The 27,906-nt window shown below is 48.7% G+C and overlaps 10 protein-coding genes across 10 annotated transcripts; 5 read left to right on the forward strand and 5 right to left on the reverse strand.

The window, feature by feature from the left end:
- Nucleotides 1-39: 39 nt before the first annotated feature.
- Nucleotides 40-615, forward strand: J7T55_015208 (uncharacterized protein; the record flags this gene model as incomplete). The annotated part of the gene is made up of 1 exon (XM_053139421.1): nt 40-615. The coding sequence occupies one exon, from the start codon at nt 40-42 to the stop codon at nt 613-615; it is 576 nt and encodes a 191-aa protein (XP_052996936.1).
- A 2,359-nt stretch (nt 616-2,974) lies between these two features.
- On the forward strand, nt 2,975-3,594 carry J7T55_015209 (polyketide synthase 37; the record flags this gene model as incomplete). The annotated part of the gene is made up of 2 exons (XM_053139423.1): nt 2,975-2,978; nt 3,359-3,594. 2 exons carry the CDS (start codon nt 2,975-2,977, stop codon nt 3,592-3,594), a joined length of 240 nt encoding a protein of 79 aa, XP_052996937.1.
- Nucleotides 3,595-4,373: 779 nt separating this feature from the next.
- On the forward strand, nt 4,374-4,869 carry J7T55_015210 (uncharacterized protein; the record flags this gene model as incomplete). The annotated part of the gene is made up of 3 exons (XM_053139424.1): nt 4,374-4,509; nt 4,575-4,647; nt 4,707-4,869. 3 exons carry the CDS (start codon nt 4,374-4,376, stop codon nt 4,867-4,869), a joined length of 372 nt encoding a protein of 123 aa, XP_052996938.1.
- A 4,788-nt stretch (nt 4,870-9,657) lies between these two features.
- On the reverse strand, nt 9,658-10,921 carry J7T55_015211 (uncharacterized protein; the record flags this gene model as incomplete). The annotated part of the gene is made up of 3 exons (XM_053139425.1): nt 9,658-10,006; nt 10,070-10,801; nt 10,857-10,921. The coding sequence occupies 3 exons, from the start codon at nt 10,919-10,921 to the stop codon at nt 9,658-9,660; spliced, it is 1,146 nt and encodes a 381-aa protein (XP_052996939.1).
- A 419-nt stretch (nt 10,922-11,340) lies between these two features.
- On the reverse strand, nt 11,341-12,210 carry J7T55_015212 (uncharacterized protein; the record flags this gene model as incomplete). Its single annotated transcript, XM_053139426.1, has 1 exon — nt 11,341-12,210. One exon carries the CDS (start codon nt 12,208-12,210, stop codon nt 11,341-11,343), a length of 870 nt encoding a protein of 289 aa, XP_052996940.1.
- Nucleotides 12,211-13,467: 1,257 nt separating this feature from the next.
- Nucleotides 13,468-15,368, reverse strand: J7T55_015213 (uncharacterized protein; the record flags this gene model as incomplete). Its single annotated transcript, XM_053139427.1, has 4 exons — nt 13,468-13,555; nt 13,630-15,071; nt 15,131-15,183; nt 15,278-15,368. The coding sequence occupies 4 exons, from the start codon at nt 15,366-15,368 to the stop codon at nt 13,468-13,470; spliced, it is 1,674 nt and encodes a 557-aa protein (XP_052996941.1).
- Nucleotides 15,369-16,345: 977 nt separating this feature from the next.
- Nucleotides 16,346-17,290, reverse strand: J7T55_015214 (uncharacterized protein; the record flags this gene model as incomplete). The annotated part of the gene is made up of 1 exon (XM_053139428.1): nt 16,346-17,290. One exon carries the CDS (start codon nt 17,288-17,290, stop codon nt 16,346-16,348), a length of 945 nt encoding a protein of 314 aa, XP_052996942.1.
- A 1,440-nt stretch (nt 17,291-18,730) lies between these two features.
- Nucleotides 18,731-20,630, forward strand: J7T55_015215 (cytochrome P450 2D18; the record flags this gene model as incomplete). Its single annotated transcript, XM_053139429.1, has 6 exons — nt 18,731-18,918; nt 18,969-19,253; nt 19,314-19,449; nt 19,502-19,525; nt 19,599-20,071; nt 20,126-20,630. The coding sequence occupies 6 exons, from the start codon at nt 18,731-18,733 to the stop codon at nt 20,628-20,630; spliced, it is 1,611 nt and encodes a 536-aa protein (XP_052996943.1).
- A 770-nt stretch (nt 20,631-21,400) lies between these two features.
- J7T55_015216 (uncharacterized protein) lies at nt 21,401-23,065 on the reverse strand (the record flags this gene model as incomplete). The annotated part of the gene is made up of 3 exons (XM_053139430.1): nt 21,401-21,764; nt 21,838-21,934; nt 22,126-23,065. 3 exons carry the CDS (start codon nt 23,063-23,065, stop codon nt 21,401-21,403), a joined length of 1,401 nt encoding a protein of 466 aa, XP_052996944.1.
- A 1,636-nt stretch (nt 23,066-24,701) lies between these two features.
- On the forward strand, nt 24,702-26,519 carry J7T55_015217 (uncharacterized protein; the record flags this gene model as incomplete). The annotated part of the gene is made up of 4 exons (XM_053139431.1): nt 24,702-24,881; nt 24,977-25,377; nt 25,430-26,137; nt 26,279-26,519. The coding sequence occupies 4 exons, from the start codon at nt 24,702-24,704 to the stop codon at nt 26,517-26,519; spliced, it is 1,530 nt and encodes a 509-aa protein (XP_052996945.1).
- Nucleotides 26,520-27,906: the final 1,387 nt, after the last annotated feature.

The raw sequence follows: 27,906 nt of genomic DNA on the forward strand, positions 1-27,906 counted from the left end.
CTTACATTGCTATCACAACAACAACCACTGAGAACAAATATGGCGAAGCAGGTTCAGAATTTGGCTGCTTGGGGATACGTCGTTGAGCCTAATGCAAGAGGCTTCAGAAACGTTCCCTTCTCCGGCCCTGGGAGACATTGCAACATTTACCACCCCAAAGCGGAGTCCCCCGATGTGCCTATCACTACTTTCACCGTCAACGACGACAATAGTCTGCTCAAGATCCCCCGCGCCTTCAATACGCAGAACGATCTTCGGCCCAAGGGGCAGAAATTGAATCTACGAGATCAAATCGTGTCGTTTTGGACCGACGTCGAGGGTCGTGATCTCAAGACTCTCAAACGTATCGAGTATTCAAACGTTGTCGAGGACAATCTTCGGAGACAGATGGAGGTCGTTTACGATATGATGGAAAAAGATGAGTTCGACGAGCTCACGGTCAAGCGTACGGACCCTGCCTTTCAATTGCTGCTAACCACGACCCCATTCGTGAATGGGGTGCAGAAGATGCTGGACGAATACGCTGACAAGTTTGCAGGGAAGAAGATTGATAGTTTGCATTTTGATGCCGTCGGCGGCTTTGAGTCATTTGATTTCATCATTACGCTTACTTAGTATTGTAGCTCATGCCAACGATTTACGTTGGAAAGTGGGCGCATGCCCGCGTGTGCCTAGGTAAGTGCCCCCTCTCCCCCCCTCAGAATAGAGCAATCAACATCGCAAGTCCATCTCATGTCTTTCTTATTTGAATGTCCCGAAATTTCCTGAATTGACGTCACAATCATGCAGACCTTTCCTAGGGAACCTGGCAATATAAATGCTCCATATCTATCTTGGCCCCTGGTAGCATGAAGTATGTGCAATTGCTTCATTCATTATTTGATTTCGGCGTTGATATCTGGAAGAGCGAAGCAACATGACGAACGTCCCACATCTGGTTATCCTACAACTGATTATCCCACATCTGGGTATCCCACAATTACTTATCCCACAGGTCGAGGAGCTTGCTTCGCGGCGAAACCGGCCCTAAGAGTGTCGGCGAGCAGGAGGAAGCTGGGTGAGGCGGCGGCGATAACAATGCCTGTGGCAGCTGCCTGGGAATTAGATTAATTATTATACTATAAAAACTTCAAGCGATCTATATCTTAAAAGGTAACTCAAATACATAAGGACCCTTTATCGCCACAGTTAACATCATATTCAGCCCCCTAGCTATACTCAGACTATATCAGCTATTCACAGCACTATAGCTAACCAACCACTTCTCCTTTACGCCACAAGACCAGGTCCTAGCTCTAAGCAGCCTTAGAAGGCTGTCCCTGAACAGCCTCCTCAAACAACCTAAAAAGCCAGCTTCAAACATACATTACTACCGTGCAACGTTATATCTGCCCAGCAAGATATTTCAGTCCATCTTCTTCCTCCTCATGCTCACGGCCTGGATGATGTTGCTGCTTCATACCTTCGGGTCCATCTTTATAGCAAGCTCCGTGCAGAGCCTCAGCTACCTGTTCTGCGTCCTCTTATAGACTATTTGTATTCTTTGAGTTCCTCTACTAAGCCGGAATGACAATGGCAGTCCTAGAGGGATAAGAGACAATATATGCTATAGGTAATTATAGTTACATTCGCGATATAAGGCTTTAAATAGTAATTATTTAATCTTTTATAAATTAGTATTCTATAAAAATTTACTATTTTATATTAAAATTACTAATATTGGTTTACAGTCAACTATTTATATTAATATTATTAATAATCTGTTAAGCTATTAGAGATAAAATTAATAAGGCTGAAGTTATCTAAGCTAATATTATCTTTAATCATTAGTTTAACCTAGCTTAATATTATTAAGATGCCTTTGCCATATAACTCAGGTCTTCACATGAGCACAAATTGCCTAGAATGGACAAATATAAAGGTGCTATCTCTCAGATCACACAATACACGTACAAGATCTGTCTCTACTCTAACCGAACAATCAATCTGTTACTCATCTGCATCTTAAGACCATTTGAAGACAATCATTTAGCCTGCCTTCCACTAAGATCACGTGAAAATAATCAATCGGCCGAGACTGAAACTACTGGTAAGACGGCCACGCCCTGGTGCCTTGAATGTAGTTCTAATGAGCTAACAGAGTTGTCACGGATAGTAATAGAAATGAATACTAATTATAATTTATAGATATAGTCAGAAATATTAATAATACTAGGTTTTAATAGCTTAAAGCTTATATTATTCAATATAATTTATATATTTATAATTATATTTAGAACTTATAAGATTTATTTTAAAAAAGTTAAAATTTAAAAGAACATTAAATTAAAGATTAATTATAAGATATTATTGAAGAAGTTTAAAAATATAATAAAATAATTTAAAGTTAAAAAAATACCTTTTAAGTAACTTAAATTAGTAGAAAGCTGAGAGCCTTTTATAATTAATTAGTAGAATAGCTATAATTAAATAAATACAGTTAAAGTATATAATGATAGGTGTTTAGTAACCCTCATACCCAGGAGGGGCAGCGTCCTCTTATACCACCTAATCCTCGCGCCTTTATTAGTAGTTATTAGTTACTACTTCGCGAGAGGGATAACAACTTCCACTATTTTCCCCTGTATTTCGGCAACCTGGTACAAAATTTATTCCGCTATATTAATGGGTCTAATGGTTACACTTATTGTCTTCAGCCTTAAAACATAAAAAACACCTTACAGTGGTTGGACAATTACTGCTGGGTTTAATAGCAATTACTGGGCATGCGCGCTAGGAAATCTCAACTATATTTATGTTGATCCAGAACTTACAGGCAATGCATTTGGGATTGCATCAACCTATCCCAACGCTGATGTAGAATATATACTAGATACTAGCCAATTTTGGGTGGATAACTTCACAGGATCGTGTATTGGACATTGGTCGAGCGACAAGCGTGCGCACAGTACGGCATCAGAGACTGTCCAACCCGATGGGTTAGTGTGGCCCAGTCCGGAAACACAGTCCAAGTTTTAAAAGAATAACCTTTGTGTTGCAAAAGGACACATCTTCTCGAAAAGTATTTCAAGATTCCTTGCGAAACCCGTCCAGTCTTGGTCTCAGCCGAAGTGTATCCACAGTACTCCAGGAGCTACTACAAGCTTGAAAATCATAAACTAGTCATGCTAAGAATAGAATTATCCATATTTAGAGTCAGTATAGCCCCCGCCAGAACTCTTATACAAAATTTGGTGTGTAGGTATTATTCGTGCACAGGGAGTCACATGTACCCCTGTACCCTCCCAGATCGCCTGTGGTTTGCCACATAACTCATACTTGTACAGCTGGGATTGGATCAAATACGCCCAAATTCCAGGGCTGTGCAGCCAGAGTCAGGCCAACTCGAGTCGCGACGGCGGCAACACCATCTCGCTGAGTGAGGAGCTGAGTCACTGCGGCGCCAAAGGTGTAGTGGTGACAACAGACCTCATCACTGGCACAATGGTTGAGAGCCTTTCAAAGCTGACTGTGATTACAGAAAGCGATGTTGATACCGGAAGACTGCTGAAGTATGGTGTACACAGTCTGGTTTCCGTCGAGCTGCGCAACTGAATTACGCGTGAGACTGGTGTTGATGCCGGTGTTTTTGAGGCCATGGCAATCATTTCCAAGTGGGCATTAGCGATGGATCTGGCAGGCTGGTGCAAGTTCTTTCACATTGGCCCAATGGAATTCCCAGGGGGCTGTTGGGGCGAGGTGTTTCTTCCTCCGTGTAAACACATACATACACGGTCCAAAGTCACGGCGGCGATGATGGCCGCCCGCGGGGCTCGAATTGACATCAGCATATGCGCACCAGCTGAACGATCGAAAGCTTCGTATTGAGCTTAATCTCATCAACTCACCGACTTCCGTTGCGATGATCATGTCCCGGAAACATCCAGGGGTGCTGACGGATCTGCGGAGTTCAATCACCTGAAGGAAGTAGATGACTGTACGTCTGTTGATCATCGCCCGGTAGATAACTCAGCCGTTCTGCTAATGAATCTGAATTTTGGTAATGATTATGTGAGAGACTTCGCACATTGTGTCTCGACAGGCATGCCTCCATGGCTCACAAGAGATATCCGGATGGTTGAGCGATGCTCTTACTCAGGCATCTTAGTGAGCATCTCGGAAGACTCAGCTCAATGACGAGGATCACGATGCTCAAGTGATGATGGTCACCGAGAGACAGAGTCGTCATTCGATCGCTCAGTGAAAGAACAACTATAAGAGACACGCTCTTCGCGCTCGAATCGTGGAGAGCATCTATCTCATTCAAACAACACTGCACCTGCATCATCGAACTCACTTGTATCCATTTGAAAAGTCCTGCCCTATCCTACACAATGCAATTGACTCTTATCACCTCCCTCGTCGCGGCCACTCTGGCTGGTTCAGCTGCTGCAATCAACGTCAAGTATTGCAGCGAGACAGCCCTGAACGGCAATTGCAAGGAAGTCACTCTTGTCAATGGCGTGTGCCGTAAGTGTCGAACATGGAATCACCGTACCATTGGTTTTCGGTCTAACGGGCTATGTGCTTTGCAGAGAACGTCGATTTGGACGAAAACGACCAGACTCACTCAGCCCAAATTGATGGCGGCCACTGTGTCTTTTGGGCGTAAGTGAAGCATACTTTCTTGGAAAGTACCTCTGCTAACGTCATGTCTTTGAATATAGGCAGGACGACTGCAACGGAGACCACACTGACATGAGGGATGGGTATATTGAGGACTTCCATCATGTCTGCAAAGACAGCGACAATTGGCAGAAAAAGATCTCGTCCTTCGCGTGCTGTGACACCGATAAGTGGTGCGCTGGGGACAACCCTACGTGCACTTAAGAAATAGATGACGCTGCCATCTTTGCGGCTGGATGCACAGAATAGTGTCACAATGTCTTTCTTTCCGTGGGGTTTTTCGTGGGATGGTTTGACTCTTCTCTGGTTGAGCTCTTTTCACTGTTTGCTTCTCTTGGGCTTGTTCTATTAGATACAATAGGGCTAGCATTGACACCGACCAACTCAAATATGCCACTCTTTATAGTTATCAGGGAGCAAAGCCGGTGCAATTGTGTTTGTGATCATTTCTGACCGTAGTTTTATTTACTTGCATAGGTACTGGATAAGTACCCTAGGACTTTGGCAGAGGTGTAGAAAGGTGTCAGCCCGACACCCGGGGCTATAATGATCAGCATTATTCTCTGAAGTTCTCAATATGCCACGGGAGTGTGGAGAGCCTATGACACGATGTACCTTGGTGCTGCTTGGTTTGGCATCCACCAGGGCGGTCCTCGGAACGATGGAGTTGAAGTCGTTGGCCCAGACGAACTCGCCCTAGAGGAGAGGGACGGCGAGGTCCCCTGCCATCTCCCACGTCTTCCGCACATCATGCCATATTCATCCGCAGTCCATCCTCGGGGGTGTTCAATTTGGTGGTGCTTCACTGGATGTCTTGTACACCGCAAATCAGTAACGCGGGACGCTTGCACAGATTTGTGGCCGTCGGCATGCTGCCTAGGGTTTTCCACGAAAGGGGCCGCATCATGATAGTGAGTATCGGGAGAGTGAATTTCGATAGGCTTTGTCTGGAAGTTTATGAGATACTTGTCTATAGTGTAGCTGAACAGTTGCATGCTAGATGTTAGGCAAATTAGACTCGGCGGTAGAGCATCGGTGCCCATGGGCCTAAGCAGACGCCATGTTTACGCGAATGACTTGGCACACACGAGACAGGAGGAGCGAAATGTATCGATTAAAGTGATTTCATTCCAGCCTTGTTTGTGGAGACACCTTGAGATCGCATACCACCCAGGTGACACTTCTACAAGGAGACGGATCCATGAGACTTCGCATGGAGATGCTCCGCTCTGCCAAGGTGTACTCTTTATGTCCCACGTAGACTTTAACGAAGTAACTCGGATTTTGGCCGCCTGCCCAAGTAAGTGGCCGGATAATGGTGAATCATTCGCAAATTGTTCACTAGGTCGAGATTGATGATATTGACTATGTGTCCATTGACAGTGCAAAGTCTCCATGAGTGCATATGCCATGACAATACTACTATAGGCCAGGTGTAAAAGTACGGTCTGATTTGAAGTGTAGCAAACAATGTGCAGTGAGGTATTTCTTTTTGATCTAAAACATTCGAAGAAGGGTACATCCGTGCAGCTGAACCACACGTCAACTGCCCTTCACCGGCCGAAGGTTTCCGTGCGGGCGACCATTCATTTGCTTACTTGAATACCGTCACTACCGCTGCAAAAGGCAAAATTCGCCTTTGAGACCCCGATTGCCTCTCCTGCATCCTCTTCTAGATGCGGTTTGGCCCTACGCCCAGCCACGACCCGGCCAGCTTGTCAGGGAGGAATGTTCCGGAGGGTGCTTTGTGCCGCATGTGCGCGATGGGGGCTATGTTGCAGCGTAGGTGATGATCGCGGGCGCCGGGCGTGATAGTGTTTCTTCACGCAGGACGACAGCGTCGCGCTCTGCTAGGCTGTGCTGAGGTGCTGGTGAGGAGAAAGTACTGTACGTACATGTATGTGTGCCTGGCCGGTCCCTCCCCGCGTGCATCCACCCGGCATCGCGGCCGTGCCGAGAGATGCGATTGCATCCAGGCGCTTTGATTGATCTACGGGGATGACAGGGGTGATCCCGACGGAGGTTAAAATCGTCTGATGTTCGGCTGATGCCTTTGGAGATTGCCCATTGCTTTTCAAATAGGCTTCTTAGAAGTCATGCAGCAATAAGGCTGGTTCAAAGGAGTCAACATATATGGTGACTATTACAGAAAGACTGTGTTGTAAGAGTAGAGTCCTATGATGCTTAGTAGAAGAAAAACTAGCACCTTAATGTAGTGGAAGCAAGGCTCTACCATGAAAGCAGTGGGGTTTTAAGATAGCAAACATTGGAAGGAGCTCGATGAGAATAAAATATCCAGGACTTGCAAGGTCTTTTCAAACAGGGTCAATAATTTATATAACAATTTATCCTCATCATTAAATCCTTTGTTTAGAATGAATCCTGGGACCACAGTCAATATCTCGATCAGGCTCTACGGTTGTAACACAGTGCTTCCAAGATCACGATAATTACTTTATGTTGATAAGCTAGGCCAGACACCCTCGGGAGTTCTGAAGTAACAGAATTGAGGGGCCCAGGTCGTTGTACTGGGAGCTGTATTCATACCTTGAGCCTATTCTAGGAAGATGTGCGCCTAGTGTTACACAGGTCCTGCATCCCTCGGCGTGAAGTGGCATCAATCAACATCATATTCGAATGCGTCTTCACATCACAAATGCATTGCAACCTGGGTAGAGAACTGATGATGACCATACACAATGGCTGAACTCCTGTGGCATCATTCATTGCAGATGCAGTGCATCAGAATCAAATTTCCGAGCTGCTGTTCTCCCAACCTTCCAGCCACGCTGAAAGATTTGTGCACAGCCAGTATCCCCCTCCATGAGGCTACCGCAGAGGCTTTATAGTAGCAACTGCAAAATATCTGTTAGTGCAGAGGGGGAAATTAAAAATAGAAGGCCGACTAGCAACTTAATTGCATATAATGACCTTTCTGTTGATACGACGCTCCCCGGGGAGGGAGGGGGGGCAGTCGAACATGTTCGCAAGATTTTCTGCGATCGTGCCAAGGTAGGGTGACGATAACTGTAGATGGAGTTTATTTTCAACTCTCCTATCAACTTAAAAGATTTCCTCCTCATGAATTAGAGGCGTTTTCTGGCAAAGCTGGTAAACACTCTATCTGCATCCCAGTAAGCCACCCCCACTGCCTACCAACTCACCATCTGCCAAGCGCGCTCAGCACCTAAAAACATAAATAGTTCCGCCTCATATGTACATTCTCTTGTTTGTTCTCATCGGCGATATTCATGCGGGAAAATCTCTGAGTATAAGGCTCGGCAAACTCGCAGACTCGGTAGGGCTTTAAGCTGCTGCAAATGTGTGACACCTCCTGGATTTGGGCTGACGGAGATTGAGGAGACCTCGTGGCTAGGCGCAGCATCATACCATTCGTTGGTCGGATGCAGCCACACATGAGCCGAATACTCAGATGTTATTGACCGGTCTCCTCTGTTTTTGAGTGGATAATTCGCATGTATGGCTGGCTCTGGACAGATGAGTGGCGTGGTGGGGGGCACGAAATAATCACTCGACTAACATTGGTTCAAGCTGGGAGGGAGGGTTCCACTACAGATGTTCAAATATAGATACATTACAATTTGTTCTGGCTTTCGCCTGCATGTCGATGCTTCTATGCTGTCTGCTTTTGAGATTGGAACTAAGGCTGAGTGACCTGCATGCCAGCACAATTCGCTAAGCCACTGCGAATCAAAGAAACCCCGTGACTTTAATCCATCACTATCTCGTCTACCATTCAATCGAGCAATGAAGCCGCCCTTCTCGCCTTGGGTCTAGAATTAACAAAGCTTGGTATGTTATGCATGCAGCTATATCCTTGACAACAGTGTTTAGATTTACTTAAATAAGCATTAATATTATAATCTTAATGAAAATAAAGCTAGTGGTTAATTTGAAACTAAGCGCAAGCTAGCTAATATACAGCTTAATAATAGAAAAAGAAATACACTAAATTATTAAAATAAAATTGAATAAAAACAATTAATATTTAAATAAAATTAAATACAAATAAAAAAAGTAAGATTTATATAAAGTGTAACCAGTACTAAGAGATTAATGAAATTAATCCAGTTACGTTATAGCGCATGTTCTTCTCTAAGGTGTCAATGCTGTAACAGTACGGCTCTTATATACTGCTGAATAGCCAATGTGGCGATTAGTTATTATAGTTTTTTAGCTAGCACACATAGAGTTGATTTGCAGCAGTAGTCAAGCTTGTGTCAAATGCTACCTTTTCAGGCAAGCCTCTGTTTGAGGTGACACTCGCCTTCTGGTTGCTTGACTCTATGTATCCGGTGATAAATCTCTATGTGTTGTTCACACTGCAAAAGGTGTGCATTTACCCTCATGTGTGTATCAATTGAAAAGTGTCAACCGAGAAGTACCGCAATATCAGACATCGTAGGGCAGTCAACGTATTTCGATTCCGCAGTAATGGTGAATCTTTCTAGATCTTGTGAGCATGCAATCCACAGACTACATTCGGGACAAACAGAGACCATAAGTGGATCTCGGACAAGAGAATGGTGAAAGAACAAGAAAAAAAGAAAGAAAAAGAAAGCAAGGCCATTGTGGGCTCGAACCTAAGACCTATCTACAAAAGCGAAGTGTCCGAGGACTAGTTCGATAGATTTCAAGTCTATTGGCAATATATAGCCGGTCTGTTGAGCTACTTCGCTGATAAAATATATTTTACGATCTCTTATGGTACTGTGTCGAGTCCATTTTGGATGGCTAGGAAGGCGCTAGGAAGCCGCGGTCGCCGGTTGAGTCACACGCGCGGGCCGTGCAATGAAGCACGCTACCAATACTACATCAACAATTCCCCTTGAAGTGGTTGGGCACTTTTACATTCGAATTCGCGACCAGTGATGACGTCCATGAATTCTCAACCGCATGGATGAACCGACTTGGTTCCCAGGGCCTAGATCAGGTGGACGATATATGATTGCTGTCATTCGCATCTAATTATCATACTGCAATAGCTTTCATAAGCATTCCCAAGATCTCGAGATCATGTCGAGCATCAGCCGGGGTTGTCTTGGGGACCTTTCCCTCCGTGACCCATTTGTACATCTCCTGCAGCTCGAGCATGAAAGGGTCTTCATATGTCCGCCGGGTGGTGGACTCCCGATACGATCCGTCCGGCAGGGTCTCCTTGACGACCATCGTCGTCGGCAGGCCTCTGACGAACGGGGTATCTATGCACACCTTGACGGTCTTTGTGTCGCCAAAGACCTCTATCGACGCGTCGAACCGGGCCACCTGATCGACACCGGACTCGTATGCGACGGCGAAGTTCGGGTATTGGAATATCGCACTATTCATGATCAGTCTGGTTACCTGCAGTTCTGGTATCGCTCGGCCCTAGAATGACTACTACCTCCAGAACGGCGAGCCAGTAGTCGCACATGGGGAGAACCCTACGACACCCTTTGGCATGCCCAAGATCTCCCGCATGGCGCTCAGGTCGTGTGAGCCGAGCATCGAAAGCGTGTGCCACATGAAATCCGTCTGCGGCGTGATGGCAACCCCAAGCTCGGTCTGAAGAGCTTGCCGTATGTCCTCGGCCGTCTTCCTACGCAGCGCTTCGGAGTCTTCGTCGCGGTAGTCTGTGAAGGTCCTTGGGAATGTGCCAGATTGTCCCACGAAGATGGAGTTAGGCCCGATGATGTCCCGGACGCGAGCGTAACGTACTTGTTCAATGGTCCCGACCTCCTTCACCGCGTCGACAAATGCCGCGGCATACCTCCTCATGTAGCCGATCATGGTTTTCCCACCGCCTGCGGCCTTGTCCGCAGCGATGATGCGGTCCGTATCTTGCAAGGTCAAGGCAATTGGCTTCTCGATGAAGACGTGCTTGTTGGCCTGCAGCGCAAGTAATGCCTGGGACGCATGGAAGGCATGATTGCTTGCTATCAGTACCAGGTCGACTTCGGGCGCATTGCATAGTTCCTCGACGTTTCTGGTGGTCTTGGGTTTCGAGTTGCCAGCGAGCTTCTCCAGACTGTGTTTCGTAGCATCCTCAGAGACATCGTAGAGGTATGTGACATGGAAAAGGTGGGATAACGAGTTCATACAGGGCACATGAATGGTCTGCGTAACCAAGCCGCATCTGAGATCATTTAGCATGCAATCCGATGCCAAAGTATGAACAGCCCAGAACGAACCCTATAATTCCCACCTTGACAATACGGCCACTTCCCGGCGTCTCAGAAGCCTTCATGCCCCACATTGTGAATGCTCGGAACTATTTTGAGGAAGGCTTAGAGGTGGATAATTTTGCCGTGGTCAAGTGATCTCGGAGACGGTAGGGAAACAGACAAAAAATCAAACGATCATCACGGAGGGAGAGCTCTTACGTAGGTTATATATGAGGCAAATTGGAATGTGGGGTCGACGAGTAGTCAGGCCTTCGGCCGAGCAAGTCCCCAGGCGGTTTAGCTTTTCGGTTCAGCTCACTAGCTGCTGAAAGCTCTCGCCGCCAAGTTTGCCGTGCCCGGAAGGTGAATAAAGCCTATAAGCAAGAAAACTATTTTAAAGTGACATCCGCTTAACTTATTGCACACCGAAACCCTGTTAACAGTGACTCTCCATATACACATAACTGCGTTAAGAAGCAAGTGGTGTTCCTTCTCGGATAATCCACTTGCATTACCAATGGTGAACTCGGGGGAGAGAGTCTTCGATCGGTTCCTCCTCGAGCCCACAACGATCTCCGTAAAGGTGCGCTTGTGCCAGGCGGACGGCTCCCCATGTGTCAGGATCGTGATTGATGCTGCCATGACTTTCAGCATGAGCAATTGCGTCTCCAGCCCAGCTCTCCGCCTCGCGCAACATGCCCGCGTCGAGAACATTCCTCCGGGCTGTGAGACGCGATGAGGCGTTGATCTCGCGCCTCTCAAGATCCATGACAAAGCGCAGCGCCGTGCGCAGCCGTACCCGAACGACCTGCTGCGTACCCACTGGATTGATCAGCGCTGCCTCGCTCCGAGCAAGCGGTAGGGCCAGTCCCGCAGCGGTCAGCGTCGATAAGTCAATAGGCGCACTTAGGTGGTTTTCATCCCCAGTACAGACAAGCAGAACACTGCATCGTTCGAAAAGAATATCGCATGTTTCGGCTTCGTCTTTGCCTCGTCCATGTTCCAACGCTAGCTGTCTGTCGAGAACGATAATCACGAATCGGTATATGGGCCCCATCTCAAAACCATGCTCGACCCACGTATATGGATCTTCGGAACTGATCGGCTTATTCTGTAGGTTTTGCAGCTCTTCACAAATCATCTTGTGAGTGCGTATAGTATCATCTATAGCACCACGTGGGCCAGGGTGTCCTTCCAGCGCGACTGCGTTTGCAAGCCAGCGGTACTGTTGCCTGTTTTCCAGCTCCCCATTTTGGTGGTGGCCCTCCCGCCACGCTGCCAGCTTAGCTCTTGCTATATAACCACAGCCATTGCCATAAAATGGCCAGGGGCGCGGGCTCTCATCGTCGTCCTCCCAACCATGGATGCCAAAACACTGCATGAAACCTGGCTCGAAATAAACGGCAGTGACTTTACTCAGTATGTCGATGCCAAGAAAATCCTTTCTAAATAGCCCGGGGGGCAAAGCATCGCCATCGTTCAGATAGGAGACAGCGACGGGGATAGAGCTGAAGCTTAAGCGATTCCACTCCGCGAGCCAAAGACGCCTGACGTGTAGCCGGACAGAAGCTTCCAATCCCCGGTCGAAAGAATGAACCAATTCCTGTCTTGTCCTCACTTTGAGTTCCGCACTCAATGGCTCCGGTGTTGGTCTAATATTTCGTGCAGAGCAATCATCAACACGATACCTGCATATAATCCCGCGTTCCACATCCTCCGGTCCAAGTTTGCGTACGACCGGCTTGCCGACCAATCCCCAGAGCGGGTCAAACGTCAACCAGGGGTTTATGTTCGAGTCCAGCCTGAAGGAGGGAATTATGAGCCTTCGGAGGAAGCGTTCCCGGTAAGTCTCTTCCCAGCACTCGATCTCCTAGGACAATTTTGCGCTCTCCACGTCCAGCTTTGTTGCATTCAAGTGGAAGTCGGCGTGAGGTTGGGCATTATTAACCTTCGATATAGATAGACCCATCTTGCTATGCCAAATGTTCTCTTCAAATTTTTGTTTCAAGTTGATGCGAATATGAGAGCGTCAGCTTGGCCGGGGTTGTAATTGCAGACCAAATTCCATACAACCAATTATTCTGTAGATCAGAAATTAAGTCCAGCAAAAACTCAGGGTGGAATCCGGCCGACTTCAAGTTCAGCGCTAGACGAGTGGCTTCGAGTGACTAGCTAGGTAGCAAGCATCTACTAGCTATTTTTAGCCGGTGAAGCGCTACAGGGAGCTCACGGGTCATATTCAAATATCAATAGCGAGCTCCGTTAAGTGCTTAAACAAATCATCTTAGAGATGCTTCAACAACTAAGTAGAAAAATATGAGATCTTATTCCGGCTGATGTAATGAATATGTTTCGAAACTTATTAGTAAGTCAATGCAAATGGAAATCAAAGTTCAGAGATCCGTGGCTTTGCCTAAACTGCCATTTCTCATGCACCGATGGATCACGTGTCGTGACTGGCCTACTTCCGACCTACACCTTAGCGGTTGACAACAATAAAGTGCGACCCCAATTTCAGGTACTAGGCTGAAAATTATATCCGAAATTCGCAGACGTGTCATTGCCTTAGCGCTTTCTCCTTCTCTTCTTTGGTGGCTCTAGTCGAATATCCGTGGGGGAGAAGTGGGGTACCGGCGAATTAGTCGAGGCACTCAATCGACGGGTTGGGCTCGGCGGTCGAGAGCTTGACGTGGCCGATACTGAAGACCATCGGGTGCCTTGGCTGACTGCTTGAGAGGCCGGTCTGCTAGCCGGAGGAGCAGTCTGCCCGTGTGAGTAATGCCGCATGCCTAGCACATACTGCGTCCCTTGCTCTTCCTCCCAGTTGTAGAACTTTGTCGCGATTGCCGTGGCAGCTTTCTGCAGCAGCGGGCGGAGCTTGCCGATGCCATAATCGACCATGATCTTCTTGAACATGTCCACAAGCCTTCCTCTGCTGAAGTCGTCGTTCGTAAGCTGGATAAGTTCGTTGTACTCAAACTGAAGCGGGTAATTGGGAAGGATCATGAGCTGAAAAGGGGGCCGGCCTTCGTGAGAAGGGAAGGGGGGTTTGGATGCAGGGCAAGCCCGGTGCACTCGAATTGTGATGGCTCTGCCAGTTGGGACCGCCGTGAAAACCCTGACTTCTTTGAAGAATCGGCCCACAAAGGTGTCATCCCCAGCAGAGGAAGGGTCTCGGCCTCCAGCATTGTTTGTGATGGTTGAGGGGTCTCGCGCGCAACAAGATTTTTCACATTCCACTTCCTGCCTATCTGCTTCGTTGAAGAATTCATACAAGCAATGGAGGGACTGGCTGGCACTATTCAGACTTTGCAGCTGGCCATCTTTGTCGGTTGATGTTTTGTCTGCGTTCTTGGCCTCGATCATCAAGAAATGGAAGGCGCGCTGCGTGCGAGTGCCATCTTGGGCCTCGTAGATCATAATTCTTTTTGTAGCTTCCGGAATCGCGCCCATGAGTCCATCCTCAATGATAGACCGCAGATGAAAGGCAATGGATATGTCAGGTCTGGGGCGTGAGAGCATGCGCTGGCGGTCTGGCTTGTCTTTCTTCAGGGCCCGTGTCGGCATGAAGGGACAGTTCCAGAAGCTCTCGACGGCAAAATCTAGGACGGATCGATGGCCATCCCTCAGATTGTACATCAATCGAAATCGGTCCAACATAGACATCATTACAGTCCGCTGAAAGGTCGCCTCAACCTCGTCCTTGATAGCCTTCTCGAGATCCAGCCTCCACTCGTCGACATGGTATTTCTTCACCTTTTCAGGTAGGTCCGGCAAGTTGACGCTGGAATTGGATTCCTGGAGGGGCTTCATATTGTGAAACACCGCAAGGAAGGGGTCAGTTGGCAGACACGGGTCTAACCGCACGTTCCTATCATTGAGTCCCATAGCTCGATCTCCCTTCGACTTATGGAGTGATTTCTTGATTTCGACCATGATGACCAGCGGTAAGACCTGCTCTAACACGTCGATTGCGGATTCATCCAAGGCGGACAGGTATCCGACATTCCTGTACCAAGATCCTAAAGAGTCCTCTTCGACAGAGTACGTGCTGTCTCGAGAGTCTACGGCCTGATAGCCAGTGGTTCTTATCAATGGGCTCCTAAGGCCAGGGGCACCAGGGCCTACGTCTTCTAGCGTTTGTCCGTCGTTGTTGTCAGAGACTTTGGGCACGCTGGCTCTGTTCTTTCTAGGCCTGCGAAGAATTTTGTCCGGGTCGAACTGCGCTTCCAACAGCTCGTCCTGGCCAGACCTTCTTGTGTGATGCTGCTGGCGTTGAGCGGCAGTTTGGGGCTCCCTACTCGGACGCTGTTTACCCGCAGGGACGCGTGTGCGGGGTGGAGCAACGGCCGAGCTGGAGCGTCCAAATTAGCGGTTAACTGGACGCTGATCTTGTTTGATAACTCACGCGTGCTTACGGCCTCGCATCACAACCGTTCATAGCATACAGCAAAAGTATAAAGCGACTATTTTGGCCGCCGAGGGAAGCGGGGAGAGAACAAGGAGAAACCCGGGTGAGGGCAAGACAACGAGCCCCATATTGAGCGTAGCAGAAGTGGTGGAGAAGGACAATTCAACCCTGACCCACCGTCAACCTAATGTCGCAATCCAATAATTGCTGCGAAGCTCCCTAGGTTCCCGCATAAAAGCCCTCAATCCGATCTGACCCGTGCAATTGAGATGGACCACATTCATCCTTGCGTGTTCCTTCGCTTTCTGAGATGGAGATAAAGCCTGTGGTTTTTCTTGCTCTGCGTGGCGTCACCTAAGGTGAGGGATGGTAAGCACCTCTTCCTACGCAGCTGGAGGTATTTTCTCTGCAGAGTCGCGAGGAAGCACTGCGGTGCTTAAGACTCGCTTGAGACCCGCTTTCGGGTGCTGAAAGCTTCAGGGGCTCAGCCACCGGAACGCCACCTAAAACTCCGCCAAGCATATTCGTACTGTAAGCGGCGAAGAACGACTCTTCCTAAGCTCTCTGATACGGAAATTACCAAGACAACCTTTTGCCGCGGTGCAAGTCGGGAAGGTCTACTAAAGTCTTGTTTTCCTCAGACACGATCCGCTCGCATTTCTTTCGACACAGTGACTGAGTGTATGACATCTGGACACACCTGATTAGAAGTCGTAGAATTGCAAATAAATCGTCACGTGCGTCACTGTCAGGAAGGGGTTAATGCTTGGCATACGTGGTGCCTGCAAGCGTGATAGTAAATGCGCATCGCAGCCTTTTCCCTATGGTGCACAAGTTCGTATGGGAGAGCAGTATTTTGACGACCCAAACCCCCCATTTATGATGAGAGTTTTACTTGTCGAGACACTCGCACAAAACGGCATGTGCGCATGGCGTACGTTAACTTGGAAATGATTATGATACAAGTACAGAATGGTCAAGAACGCTGCGGAACTTTGACTTCAAACTCTGTGACCAAAAGAAAACTTGATTGGTCAACTATCAATACTGTATCTCGTATCCACATAAGGACTTCATGCTCTGAAGACACATATTGCGTTCCTAATCATATCGTCGAGCCACGAATGGGCTTGACAGAGTTCCAGAGGTCCTCCGTCAGAACGACCACTGGCGCAGGAAGTGGGCCTTTTCGGATATTGGTCACGGTGGCGCTGACCTGGGCTACCTTACTCGCTCCTATGACGATGCCGTCGTCATCGCCGAGAGCCGAGTGGTGAGCGATCCAGCGGCTGGCCACCTCGAATGGCGGCAGCGCATGTGCTTTGCAACCAGACACGAATTCCTTCATCGCGGCGGACAGCTCCGGAGCATTATAGCTGTTGTTTTTGGCAAAACGGCCCGTAGGCCTTCCTTCCGCGTCGATGTGCTTGCCCGTCAGGAAACCCGAGGCTAGGGCATGAGAGGCGAGGAACAATATGCCATGGGCACGCAATATAGGTAGAAGGCGGGTCTCCATGCCACGCGTGAGCATGTTGTAGGTGCCCTGATACCATTTCGGCTTTACCCAGCCTTTCTCCTCGCACAGATCTATGATCCTCTGAAGGGTCTCGGGCGGATGGTTCGCTAAGCCCCATTCCCGCGCGTGACCCTGTGCGATCTGGTTCTGGAAGCCCTGTACCTGCTCCTCGAGCGGCGTGGCTGGATCCGGGCGGTGAGCGAAGAGAATGTTGACACCCTGTGGTCGATGCAGGCGCTCGAGGCTGCCGTTCACTGACTTCTGCATGGCCTCCTGAGCCAGGTCTCCACTTCCGTCACCGACCTCGGTGTACACCTTTGTGTCGACTATGAAGGAGTCGCTGAGCACACCGGATGCGCCAATGAGCTGCTCGGATTTGCCCGGATCGAAAGGCGGGTAACGTGCAGCTGTGTCCAGGCGGTTGATGCCGAGCTGCTTGAGCGTGTGGAGCAGCTGTGTGACGGACTCGCTGTCTGGGAACTCGGTGTCGCCCATGCCGACCACACCTGTCCCGAAAACGAGTTGAGGAGCCATTATACGATTATCCTTAGAGATGATCTGAAATCTCTGCCACGGGTTCTGGCAGACAGTGGTAGAGCGGAGCAGAGAAAACCTGGCTACTCGACCCCTCACGGCGCTACGTGTAGTAATACGCGAAGGATCCATCTCGCAGTATATCCTCTGCCCAACACTTTGCGCTCCGACAAGTTTGCGAGCCAACTGCGTAGAAGTCTGTTGCTATTACTACCATGGTCTCACGGCTGACTAAGACGTCCCAAGCATCGAATTGGTTGGTTCGCTACAGTACGGCTCGTGGAAAGTCTGCAAAATCAGAATATGCATCACAGAAAAAAGTCAGGCTTCAGCCATCCGCATCAGAATTCCAGCATAACTCTCGAATTATTCAAAGTGTTGATTCTCTGTTGCTTCAGAAAGTGTGCATCATAAGTAAAGTTAGAGTCCTAGACGTCTCGTCGCTACTCGGGTCTGTTTCCGCCTCACCATTCGGTGTGATTGTGCTGTTACCATCATCCATTTCTCTTGCCATTGTGAATTCAGATGCTCAGGAGACCTCAATTGTATCTCGTGGTCATCAAATCATGGTCCGTCGACTTGAAGCGGAACGAAGCTGATCACCTCTGCCGAAACCTTGGAGGCCTTCCAATATTAAAGCCGTCTCCTCATCTGTAATTTTCACCTGCATTCCTCGATAATGTTGTATAAGGCAGACTGAATGCTCTCCAAGGCACGATCATCCTTCAGAGTTTTGTAACTTGAGTGTGAGTTTTTCCGACGCCTTCGCATTGAGTGCTCTGCAACTAGACAAGGAATACTAGTGCTTACCGTAGCGCTAGTCTTCCTTAGCTCTATTAGTTGCTCAGCCTGCGGTGTATCTCAGCGAAGCCTCACTTAGAATGATTTGTCTGAATGCTTCGGTAATCTCGACACATGAAATGAAGACAAGGCGCGCAATGAACAGCGTGATGTGTGAGATACCTGATGTGCGAGCGCACTTGGGTATTCAGCTGCCTTTTTGTGACCCGAATTGGCTGGGAGGGGTGATGGGTAATGCCTATCAGGGAAGTGAGGTAACATCAACGGCATGCTCGTCTTACAAAGGCGCTGAGCACAAGTGGCAAGCTCAAGTGGTTGGCTTAACTTACTATCGTCTTGCTGGCACCGAGGAATTAGTGTCGTAGCACGGCGTCTCTGTCTGCATTGAGAAACGCTAGTATTATCCGTCGCCTTCAAGACCCTGAAGCTGCCCAACAATATCGGGCTTCTATGCAGTGAGACTGTCAGACTGACTAACCGAGATTGGGGTCGGATCGACTTTCCACAGGCAGCAGTGTTCGTCTGATCATACATAGCAAATTTTACTCAGCTCAGCGCGTACCTAGGTACGGTCGGCGACCTGTTGGTTCTCGAAAAGCAACCAATTTCGGACGAGACTTCTGTCACTCAGCCAAAGTCATGGCCTCGTTTCTGACATCTCAGCCTTTCGAAGCTGCATTACCTACAATGTGGATTATTCCAGCAATCGTGCTCCTTTACAAGATCATCACATTCGGACGCCGAGAGAAGAACCTGCCACCAGGGCCACCAACTATCCCCGTTCTAGGGAATGCGCATCTGATCCCAACTGAAGGCTTCTCTGGCCAGTGCGTACCTGTAACCCACCAATTTACTGAACCTTAATAACCGAGAGCAGACTTAAGGCCTGGTCCCACAAATATGGCTCAGTCTATTCGCTCAAGGTTGGCCGGAGTACTATGGTCGTACTGAACGACCGGCGTGCCATTCATGAACTCCTGACCAAGCAGGGTGCTTGTTACAATGACAGGCCAGTGGACACCCAGATGATCGTCTCGAATAAGGATGAAAACCCGGCAACAATGAAGGAAGGCCCGAAATGGCGAGCTACGCGGAAAATAATAGCAAACTACTTCGCTCCGAGGAATTTGGATTCGACTCTGAGACCCATCCAAGAAGCTGAGTATGTAAAAGAATATCGCAACAGTCAAACTATCGTGAGAATAATGCTGATCCGTCACAGAGTCAACCGACTGATGTTCGATCTTCTGACCAAACCGGAACAATTTTCGTCCAGCGTAAAACGTACGACCGCCTCGATAGCCAGTATCACGCTGTTCGGTCACAGAGCACCGAATTTCGAGAGTTTCTGGGCATACGTAAGTGTCTGAGTCCATGCTTTATGTTTCATCACTGACTTCACATTCACAGGCTGTTTATGTTGTGATGGAAGCCGTAAGCGCACCCCAATCTGTCACAATACTTTTTTTTTTTTTGAGAAGGTCGACCTAATTTTCTGCTGTGGTAGGGCTCAAAAGCAGCCGCGCCCGGAAGCTACTTGCCAGTCGACCAATTCCCCATCCTCAAGCTGCTGCCAGACCGCTTGATCATGGGGAGACAACGTGCCAAAGACTTTTACGTCACGATGACCGGCGTCTGGAAGGATGCTCGCGAACGTGTTGACAAACGACGCGGCGCAGGGGACAAGCGTGAATCTCTCATGGACAGGATTCTCGACGGAGAGGTCAAGAGCGATGTCCCACTTTCGTATTCAGGACTTAACAACTTGCTCGGAGGTGTACACATGGCCGCCGCGGACACGACCGCAACGGCGATACTGACGACCATCCTCTTTCTTGCCAAGCACCCCGAGTTCCAAGAGAAGGCAAGAGTTGAGCTCGACCGGGTTTGTGGAACTGAGCGTATGCCTGGGTGGTCAGACTTCAACGACCTGCCGTATGTGAACTGCATTGTGAAAGAGGGATTGCGCATCAGACCTGTGTAAGTAATGCTAGGCTTCCAGTCATCGCTACGTAAACGCTGACTCTTCTCCAGCGCGCCGTCTGGCGTTCCTCACTTGGCAAAGGAGGACAGGTGGTACAACGGCATGCTCATCCCCGCTGGCAGTGCCATCTTCATACCACCCGCCGCTCTCAACTACGACGAGGCCTTTACCACAGACCCGGACTCCTACAACCCTGACAGGTTCCTCCCCCAGGCTCATATTTTGGCTCCCGAGCTTTCAGCGTCGCCGAAGTACGAAGAGCGTGACCACTATTCATACGGTGCCGGACGACGTATGTGTGCTGGCATCCACCTGGCGGAGAGGTCGCAGTGGCGTATGGTGGCTCAAATGCTCTGGGCCTTCAAAATCGAGCCAGACATTGATTCCGACGGGAAGCCGGTGGAGGTGAAGACTGGTTACGATGTGTACGATGAAGGATTCTTGCACACTCCGTTGGAGTTCAAGGTGCGCATGGTGCCGCGGAGCGATAAGCATGCCGATGTTGTCAGGAAGAGTTTCAAGAAGACAGAGTCTGATCTAAAACAGTGGGAGTGAGTGCATTGAATAAGATTTAAGCACTGAAGAGGCGGTGGCGCTATTGAAGAGCATTTCTGAAGAGACTGCTGCTAGGCGACATTGCTATATAATGTGACAATAAGATCTCAGTCATCGCGTTTGAGGGCTCGTACTAGAAGCCTATTGTGATCGAATGGCAATTCTCATGGCTGCTGATCTGCAATTGAAATAGTTAAGTATCTCTAATATTGCCGTAGTACGTATTGACCTGAAAACTCAAATCCTCTTGTTCGCCTCTGGAATCCTGCCTGGGAACTGAGCCGTTGTGTTATGACCCTGCATTCGCGGCACTCGAATGTGCTTCCGAAGCGGTCAAGTAGTCTCATCACATAGAAAAGGTGGGCATATCAGTGCGGATCGATCTCTTGCCTTGAGATGAGCCTTTTGCGGTGCGCTCTTGTCTGATCGGATGAAGCTGACGACGTCGATAAGCCGGTCGATGAATGTGCCTTTTTCTCAACGAAGGCAAGAACTAGAGCCGCTCTACCGCCAAGCCCCCATTTTCTGATAGTTATGCATTGTCTGTGCCGCTTATATTTCAAGATCAATTGAGGGGCCAAGAAGGGGGGGGGGGCATGGCGAAATGGGTTGGCTCGAGGAAATGCTGTAAACAGGCATCATCCAGGGGCACGCCCGTCGGAACACCATGCACCAACGCGCTTGTGACAGCAACAGTTACTTCAAGACACAGATTGCGGTCGCAGCCTTCCACGGAACTCTATTCCCATATCGTATGAGTGGCAATTTTCTCAGTGTTTCCTCTTAATATCCTGACCTTGGGGCGGTTCAGCACTGTTGCGTTGACCAAAGTTCAGGGGCTCCGTGTACGTGCGAACAACACTTGGAGTTGGAGGAACAGGAAGCTTCTCTCCCCGTTGTACCTTCCGCTTAGCCTCAGATACGATCGGATCCCAGTCCGGCTTCCCTCGGCTGGCAAAGTTGTTGTAAAATGTATTCACCATTGCAGCCGTCTTGGTTCGCATGTGCCGCGCAATTCCATGCCAGTCCGAACCAAAACTCCTCAACAATCCAGGGAAATCGTACATCTCAGCCACAATCCAGCCGTCTTTTATGACGTTTGATTGAAGAATGGCTGTTCTCCGTATGCGTTCCCTGCAGAATGGATGCGTTTGTGCCGTTCTGAATCATATCTCTTCGCAATTGATACACCGCACACTGTGCATACGAAAGGCTTATCGGTATGTTCCCGGAGATGGACCCGAAGAATGCTAGGTCTGGTGAACTGCTTAAGGCAGAGCGTGCACTGGAACGGGGCAGGATGCCTTTCCATTTTTAGAACACTCTCTAGCTCCTCATCCTCTTCTTCTCTAAAACGGGATGAAGTGGAAAGGTTGGACTCCGGTCCCATAGCTGTGTGGTTGACGTCAATGATGGTCCGTGGAGGGATCCGTTCTAACCCCAAGTTAGAGATTGCAACCAATTTGATACAGACAGTATTGAACGGGTAAATTACCTCTGACAGGTGTACTGAGGGCTTCTGTATTCAGGAAATCCCGTTCTTCAGTATCGCGTATCTCAGACAGAGCCGAGTCATCAGTGATATTAGGTACGGAACTCGAGCTTCCTTGAGATCCCGCAGCTCTCTGTATAGGATCCTTCAAGGTCGTTCCAGTGCTAGTTGTGACTTGACGCTGATCCTCCGTCTCGGATGGCTCATCGTCTTTCTCTTGAACGCTTTTTGAAGACTCGTATGGTTCCACCAGATATTGATAGGTACTTTGGAGTAGCTCGGCCGTGTGGGTTATTTCGTCGTCATCTAGCCCAAGCTCGGCGCAAACGTGAGCCCAGTCGTTTGGCTCGCTGACCTTTTCATGTCCACCTTGGCTCTGGACTGCCACACGTACTTCAAAAAGACTCAATGATCGCTTGGTAAGAGCTGGTATGGATCTTATCTGCCGACCAGTCTTTGCCTGAAAGAGCATCAGGCCATCCAGCCAGGCATTTCGTACCTGGGCCTCTGTGTTGTCATTTACTGAATCCGGCTCGCTTACCTCGGACTCTTCATCAAACTCGCAATCAGCTGGCAAGGCCGCGAGAGATATCTCCTCCAGGTGATGACTTAGATGCTTTGTGATGGAAAATCTGCCAGGGCCTGCTTCAGCTCGGCATAGGGGACACTCGATCAAATTCCACTCCGGCGCCATTCGATGGTCGAGCGCAAGGTGCGAAATCCAATCTTCTCGAGTTCGGAAAGCCTCAATTGCGACTGCGCAATCTTCCTTGAGGCATATCCATGGCCGGAGATCTCCGTATACGTGTTTCTTCCAGGCGCTGTTTGTGTTGATTCTGACCCATTTGCCACAAGCCATACACTCAAACGCCAGGCCTTCCTTGCCTGGTGCGGGCAATGGCGGAACACGCACTTTTCTTCCTTCACCCATACCGTAGGACATGATCGTGTCTGCATATGATGAAGCCACAGTGGGTAGAGACGACCCAATACCAGAGTCATGAAATATTGAGCCTGTAGCCTCCGGCAAGCCTGAGGTCGTTCCCCAAACTTGTGTATCAAACAATGCATTACTGGCTTTTTGTTGCTGGCATCTCAAGTATCTATCATAATTTGCTTTTCCTAGTCGTGAAACCAGTTCGTCAGCTGCTTGTGGAAACCGAGTGCTGACTTTGTCGCTGTAAGGCTGGTGGGGACTCCAAGTAATGCGACTGGTATCCACGACAGCCGCTGGTTCAGGATCTATACGCGATATGGGGCTGTGGAGGAGAGGCTCAAGGTCCATTAGACATGTCGTGTCCATTCTTAAATCATCTAGGATACCTGTCACGGAGTCTGAGCTGGAGTTCGAGAATCCTGAATCTGATGAACAGTCGCTCTCGCCTTCGACAATGGCTGCAGTGAGAGACTTGATCAGGGAGATAGATTCTTGACCAGCGTCGCCAATCGTGATATCGACGACATTCAATAATCCTGTTTCTAAGAGTTAAAGACGTTTATATTGGGGCGATGGGAAGAGTTCATTTGTTTGGATAGACTAACTCTCTGTTAGGGTTTGACCGATACTTAATATATATTTGAGTATATCGTGGTGAATATCGTGACATGTTGCGAGAGTCGCATCCAAAGTGCCGTCAGTGGCTTCATTCTCATCTGACCATATTTTCATTCGACCAAAACTCCTATTTAAACTGATTTGCGTGGTCTTCTGCTCCTCCGTCCATGAGCTCTTGTTCGCATTGAAAGCCTTCAAAATAATTTGGAAGAGCAGTAAGCATTCAGCACAAAGTTGTGTCAAAGTACTCCGCTCATCGAAACCAGCTCCGGCTGTATCGGCATTCTGAAGGTACTGCTGGACAGTAGTCTTAATGCTAGGTACGTCTTGCGAACAGAGATGCTCCATCGCTTTCAGTATTCAAACCGTCAAGAGGCTGCAGCAGGATATCGAAAGAAATAAGGGGAGGGGTTCGCAAGACACAAGCTGCTCTCAGAGCTGGCCAGTGTTGGTTGTCAGGTTTTGACATTTCTCAGAGCTGGTCACATCAATTTGGGTGAACCAGAAGTCGGTGTACTCCGCCAACGGCCAATAGAATGGGCACACAGGCGTAGCCCGAATCAATCACAGCACAGCCACCGCCCATGTGTGCTGTGTGTGCCGACTTGATGCAGGTTGCATGCATAGATGAAACCCGAGCCAATGGGGCGCCCAGTGAGGACTCCCAATGACACCATCACCCGACCTGGGCATCGTATTCCTCTAATGTACATCCCGTGTTTCAGCAACTTCGATATAGCACCCCCAAAGTCTCGCTGTTCACGTCCAGCTGTGTTCATATCTCGAGCCTTTTTACTAGTTACTCGACATGGACCCTTTTTCAATTGCATTGGGCGTCTTACAACTCACAGGCGTTACGGTGAAGATCTCGTTGCTCGTACAAAGGAAAATCAAAGCTTTCCGGAGTTACTCTCGAGATTTGGCACGATTGTCGAAAGGAATTGACCGTCAGCAGAAAAACTTTCAGCACGAGATTCATTTAATTTTGAGGCAAGCTGAACAGGATGAGAACGATATTGCGAGGATGTTGGAGGATGCAAATGATTCACATTGGAGAAGTCGAGAGCTACAGAATGGACTCGAAGCCTTGTTCCCGAAGAGTCTGGACACTGTTCAGGGCATCATTGAAGAAATCAGATCAACACTGGAGACTCTCCAGAACGAGCTCGCCTGCTTCGATGAGATCGCACGGATGAGTACCAGGGTGAGCAAAGGAGTTGTGCAGAGGCGATTCCCATCCATTCTCAATGGTCTTGCTCTCTGCATAGATCTTTAGCGTAACTAATCATCAACGTGCAGAAAGAGGCCTTGAAAGATACGATCCGTCGTGTACGAGAGAAAGTCAAGATCACATGGGACAAGACGAGGTTCGAAAATGAAATAAGAAATTTGCGCGAACTCAATGACGACCTGCGGTGCCTACGCGAGCAAGCAGCGGAGATCAAGGAGCCAGTCCTTCGAAACGCATCATGTTCGCGGCCAGCCCAGCAACTCAGTCAGGAATATGGCTCCATCAGTAAAGTCCGCAGGGCATCAAAAGCCTTCCACCAAGCTCTTGCTACTGCGTGGCTGAAGGAGCTATCAGAGGCCAGGGTTGAAGAGATGAGGCATGATGTCAAACTCAAGCTTCACACCCGAGTAGAAGACAATGTCCAGATGGAAGTCATGATTGTCTGTTACGGGCATGCTTGGCCACCACCGTAAGGGTGAAATGTCTATCAGATGACACAAGCTGACTCTAGTTACTTCCAGCACCCCGATTCGAGCTGGGTTCATGAGGCTTCATGTGGAATCTCGCCCTTTGGATTTTATGGAGTCGGGCCTCAATACTCCGCCACACTCCGGAGATGATGATCGTCGGAAGAAGCGCAAGGTCCATTTTGACTTCTCAGACACGCAGGAAATGTCGAAAATATCAACACCAGTAGTTAAGCGGCAACATCCTAGTATAGTAGATCTCAGGCTTGCCGGGGATATTTGCACCGCACTACAAGTCAGGGACAGCGATCCTTGCAACTCGAACTGCCTTGGCTACCTGGATAGCTGCTCTAATGAGACCTTCAGGCACAGCTTCTTCGGGATGTCGACAAAGAAGTCCATGACCGAATCCACTTGTGTATCAGGCGAAGAAATTCTTACACAGCCAGCCGAGACCTCGGTCACCTTTGTCGACCAATTGAGGCTTGCGCACAGCTTTGCCGTGGCCGTATTGAAGTTTCACTCAACACCTTGGCTGAGGAAATACGTCTCCCTCCATGAGTTATCGTTCTTCCGCTTTGATGACGGCGACCTGTCTAGTTGTATACGCACCGCCCACCTGGGATCTGATTTTATCCAGGCATCTTCTAGTGAGCACTTCTCAATGCCGACCGAGGACTTGACGGACAATAGAGCAATTGAAGACGCAAAGCTCCTCCACGGTGTCCGTAACGTGACACTCTGGGGCTTGGGAACTGTGATGTACGTACCCCACAAACAGGAATATATTTTTTTCTTTTCTTGGCTTGCCCAAAGCGACAAGTGGAGGCTCCCCAAGGTAGCTTCGATAACCCTTGTTTCCTGTTCACTGCCATGATGTATCTGATCTCTAACAGCATAAAGGCTTCAAATCGGGACTTGGTCGATGATTAAATCTCCCGACGATGTGGTAGCAGTGCGACGCCTTGCCCAGAGGACGCCAATGTTGGGAAAGAGGTATAGAGACCTCACGAAACAGTGCCTAGAGTGTGATTTTGCTTTCGGAGATGATCTGTCGAGGCCTCGGTTGCAACAGGCTGTGTATGAGCATGTTGTTTGCGGGTTAGCCGAGATGATCAACAGTCTTGATATTGACGAAGAATGAGATCGTATTAGGGCAATAGCGAGGAGCTAATTTCAGTTACTGGAGGATGGCCCTCGAGCCAGGCAGGAAGTTAAGAGTGATATTGCGGCCGGAATAAGGCCCAGTCAATGGTCCACTTCGGTAAAAAGGGTAGCTTGGAAACACACTCACCAAGATCGGTGGCATTACATAAAAGCCCATGGCGTCACCTGATTTCCAATAGTATTTCCGGCCGATTCAACTTACGTACAGACTCTAGAGAACAAAATCAGTACGTTTGAAGTCTGGTGCTTGAGTTAAAAGAATTGAGTTTAAAACTGTTTGGCACGACATTTCTTATAGTATAGCCTGGAATTTGTATTTACGTGGTACGGTCTAATAGGCAATATATTTTTTGGGAATTAAAATACGGCAAGTAGTTTAATTACAAGTTATTCCTCGTCTTAACAACGCAATACATCACCCGAGTTTCCGCCTCCTGCATTTAATGATCTCTGCCAAGGTCTGATGCACATTGGGCAGCTGGTGGGCTGTATGTCTAGAGGAACCTCGGCGAAGATGCGGTTGAAGGACAGCATGCAATTTTGTTCGCGTACTCGCATGCCGACATTCGGTTTGAATCACGCTCGGTTGCGTTGGCGTCGTTGTCTCTTAAAGACGTGTAGGACACATATCTGATTCACCTAGTTTTCTTGGGTGGAGGTTAGTGTTTATTCAGAATAGACTAGCGACCTGGGCCGACTTTGACAATCGAAGTTGAAATGGAAGGAGACATCTGGAGCATACCTCAGGCAGCCGGTCTACGGGGCACAATGGGGGAAAACCATGGCGACGAGTGCCTCAGGAGACTGACGGTTCTATTTGAAGGAAATGGTAGGAATAGGTGTCAATTGTTGGGCTGGAAGTTGATGATGGATAGATTTGGAGAGGTCTTGAATTCCTGGTTAGGGGTTCCCGAAAGGCTTTGGCGATAGAAGACTTCGCGTCAATCATACTTTTCTTCCAAGGGGTTCGTTCGGGGAAAGATAGCGTTTTTGGATGCTGATCTGGGATTATTGATGTTGTTCACTTGGTGAATCCGCGGCAACTTGAAAGTCAACAGGGGCCCGTGCGTCGGACCATCTCTCTCTTTTCTGCTGATCGTACAATCTTCGGCCCCGCTGGAAAGCGGCGGCATACTCGTCTTCGGCTGCATATGGACACATTTTGTACACATAATACTGACCAGACAAGGAGAATATTCGCGAAAAGCTCAGGGAGGGTGGGAAATGAGGTTTACACAGCAGTAGGACAGGATCTTGCACGAACAACAATTGAGGAACAGGTTCGCGCCACTCAGGCTCAGCCGGGAAGTTGCTCAAGGCGTAGGGGTCAATGAAAGCTCACGACTGGCAGGAGCGGCTTGCGT

The sequence above is a fragment of the Diaporthe amygdali genome (genome assembly GCF_026229845.1).
Source record: "Diaporthe amygdali strain CAA958 chromosome Unknown NODE_5_length_1802954_cov_64_987939, whole genome shotgun sequence".
Classification (NCBI taxonomy): Eukaryota; Fungi; Ascomycota; class Sordariomycetes; order Diaporthales; family Diaporthaceae; genus Diaporthe; species Diaporthe amygdali.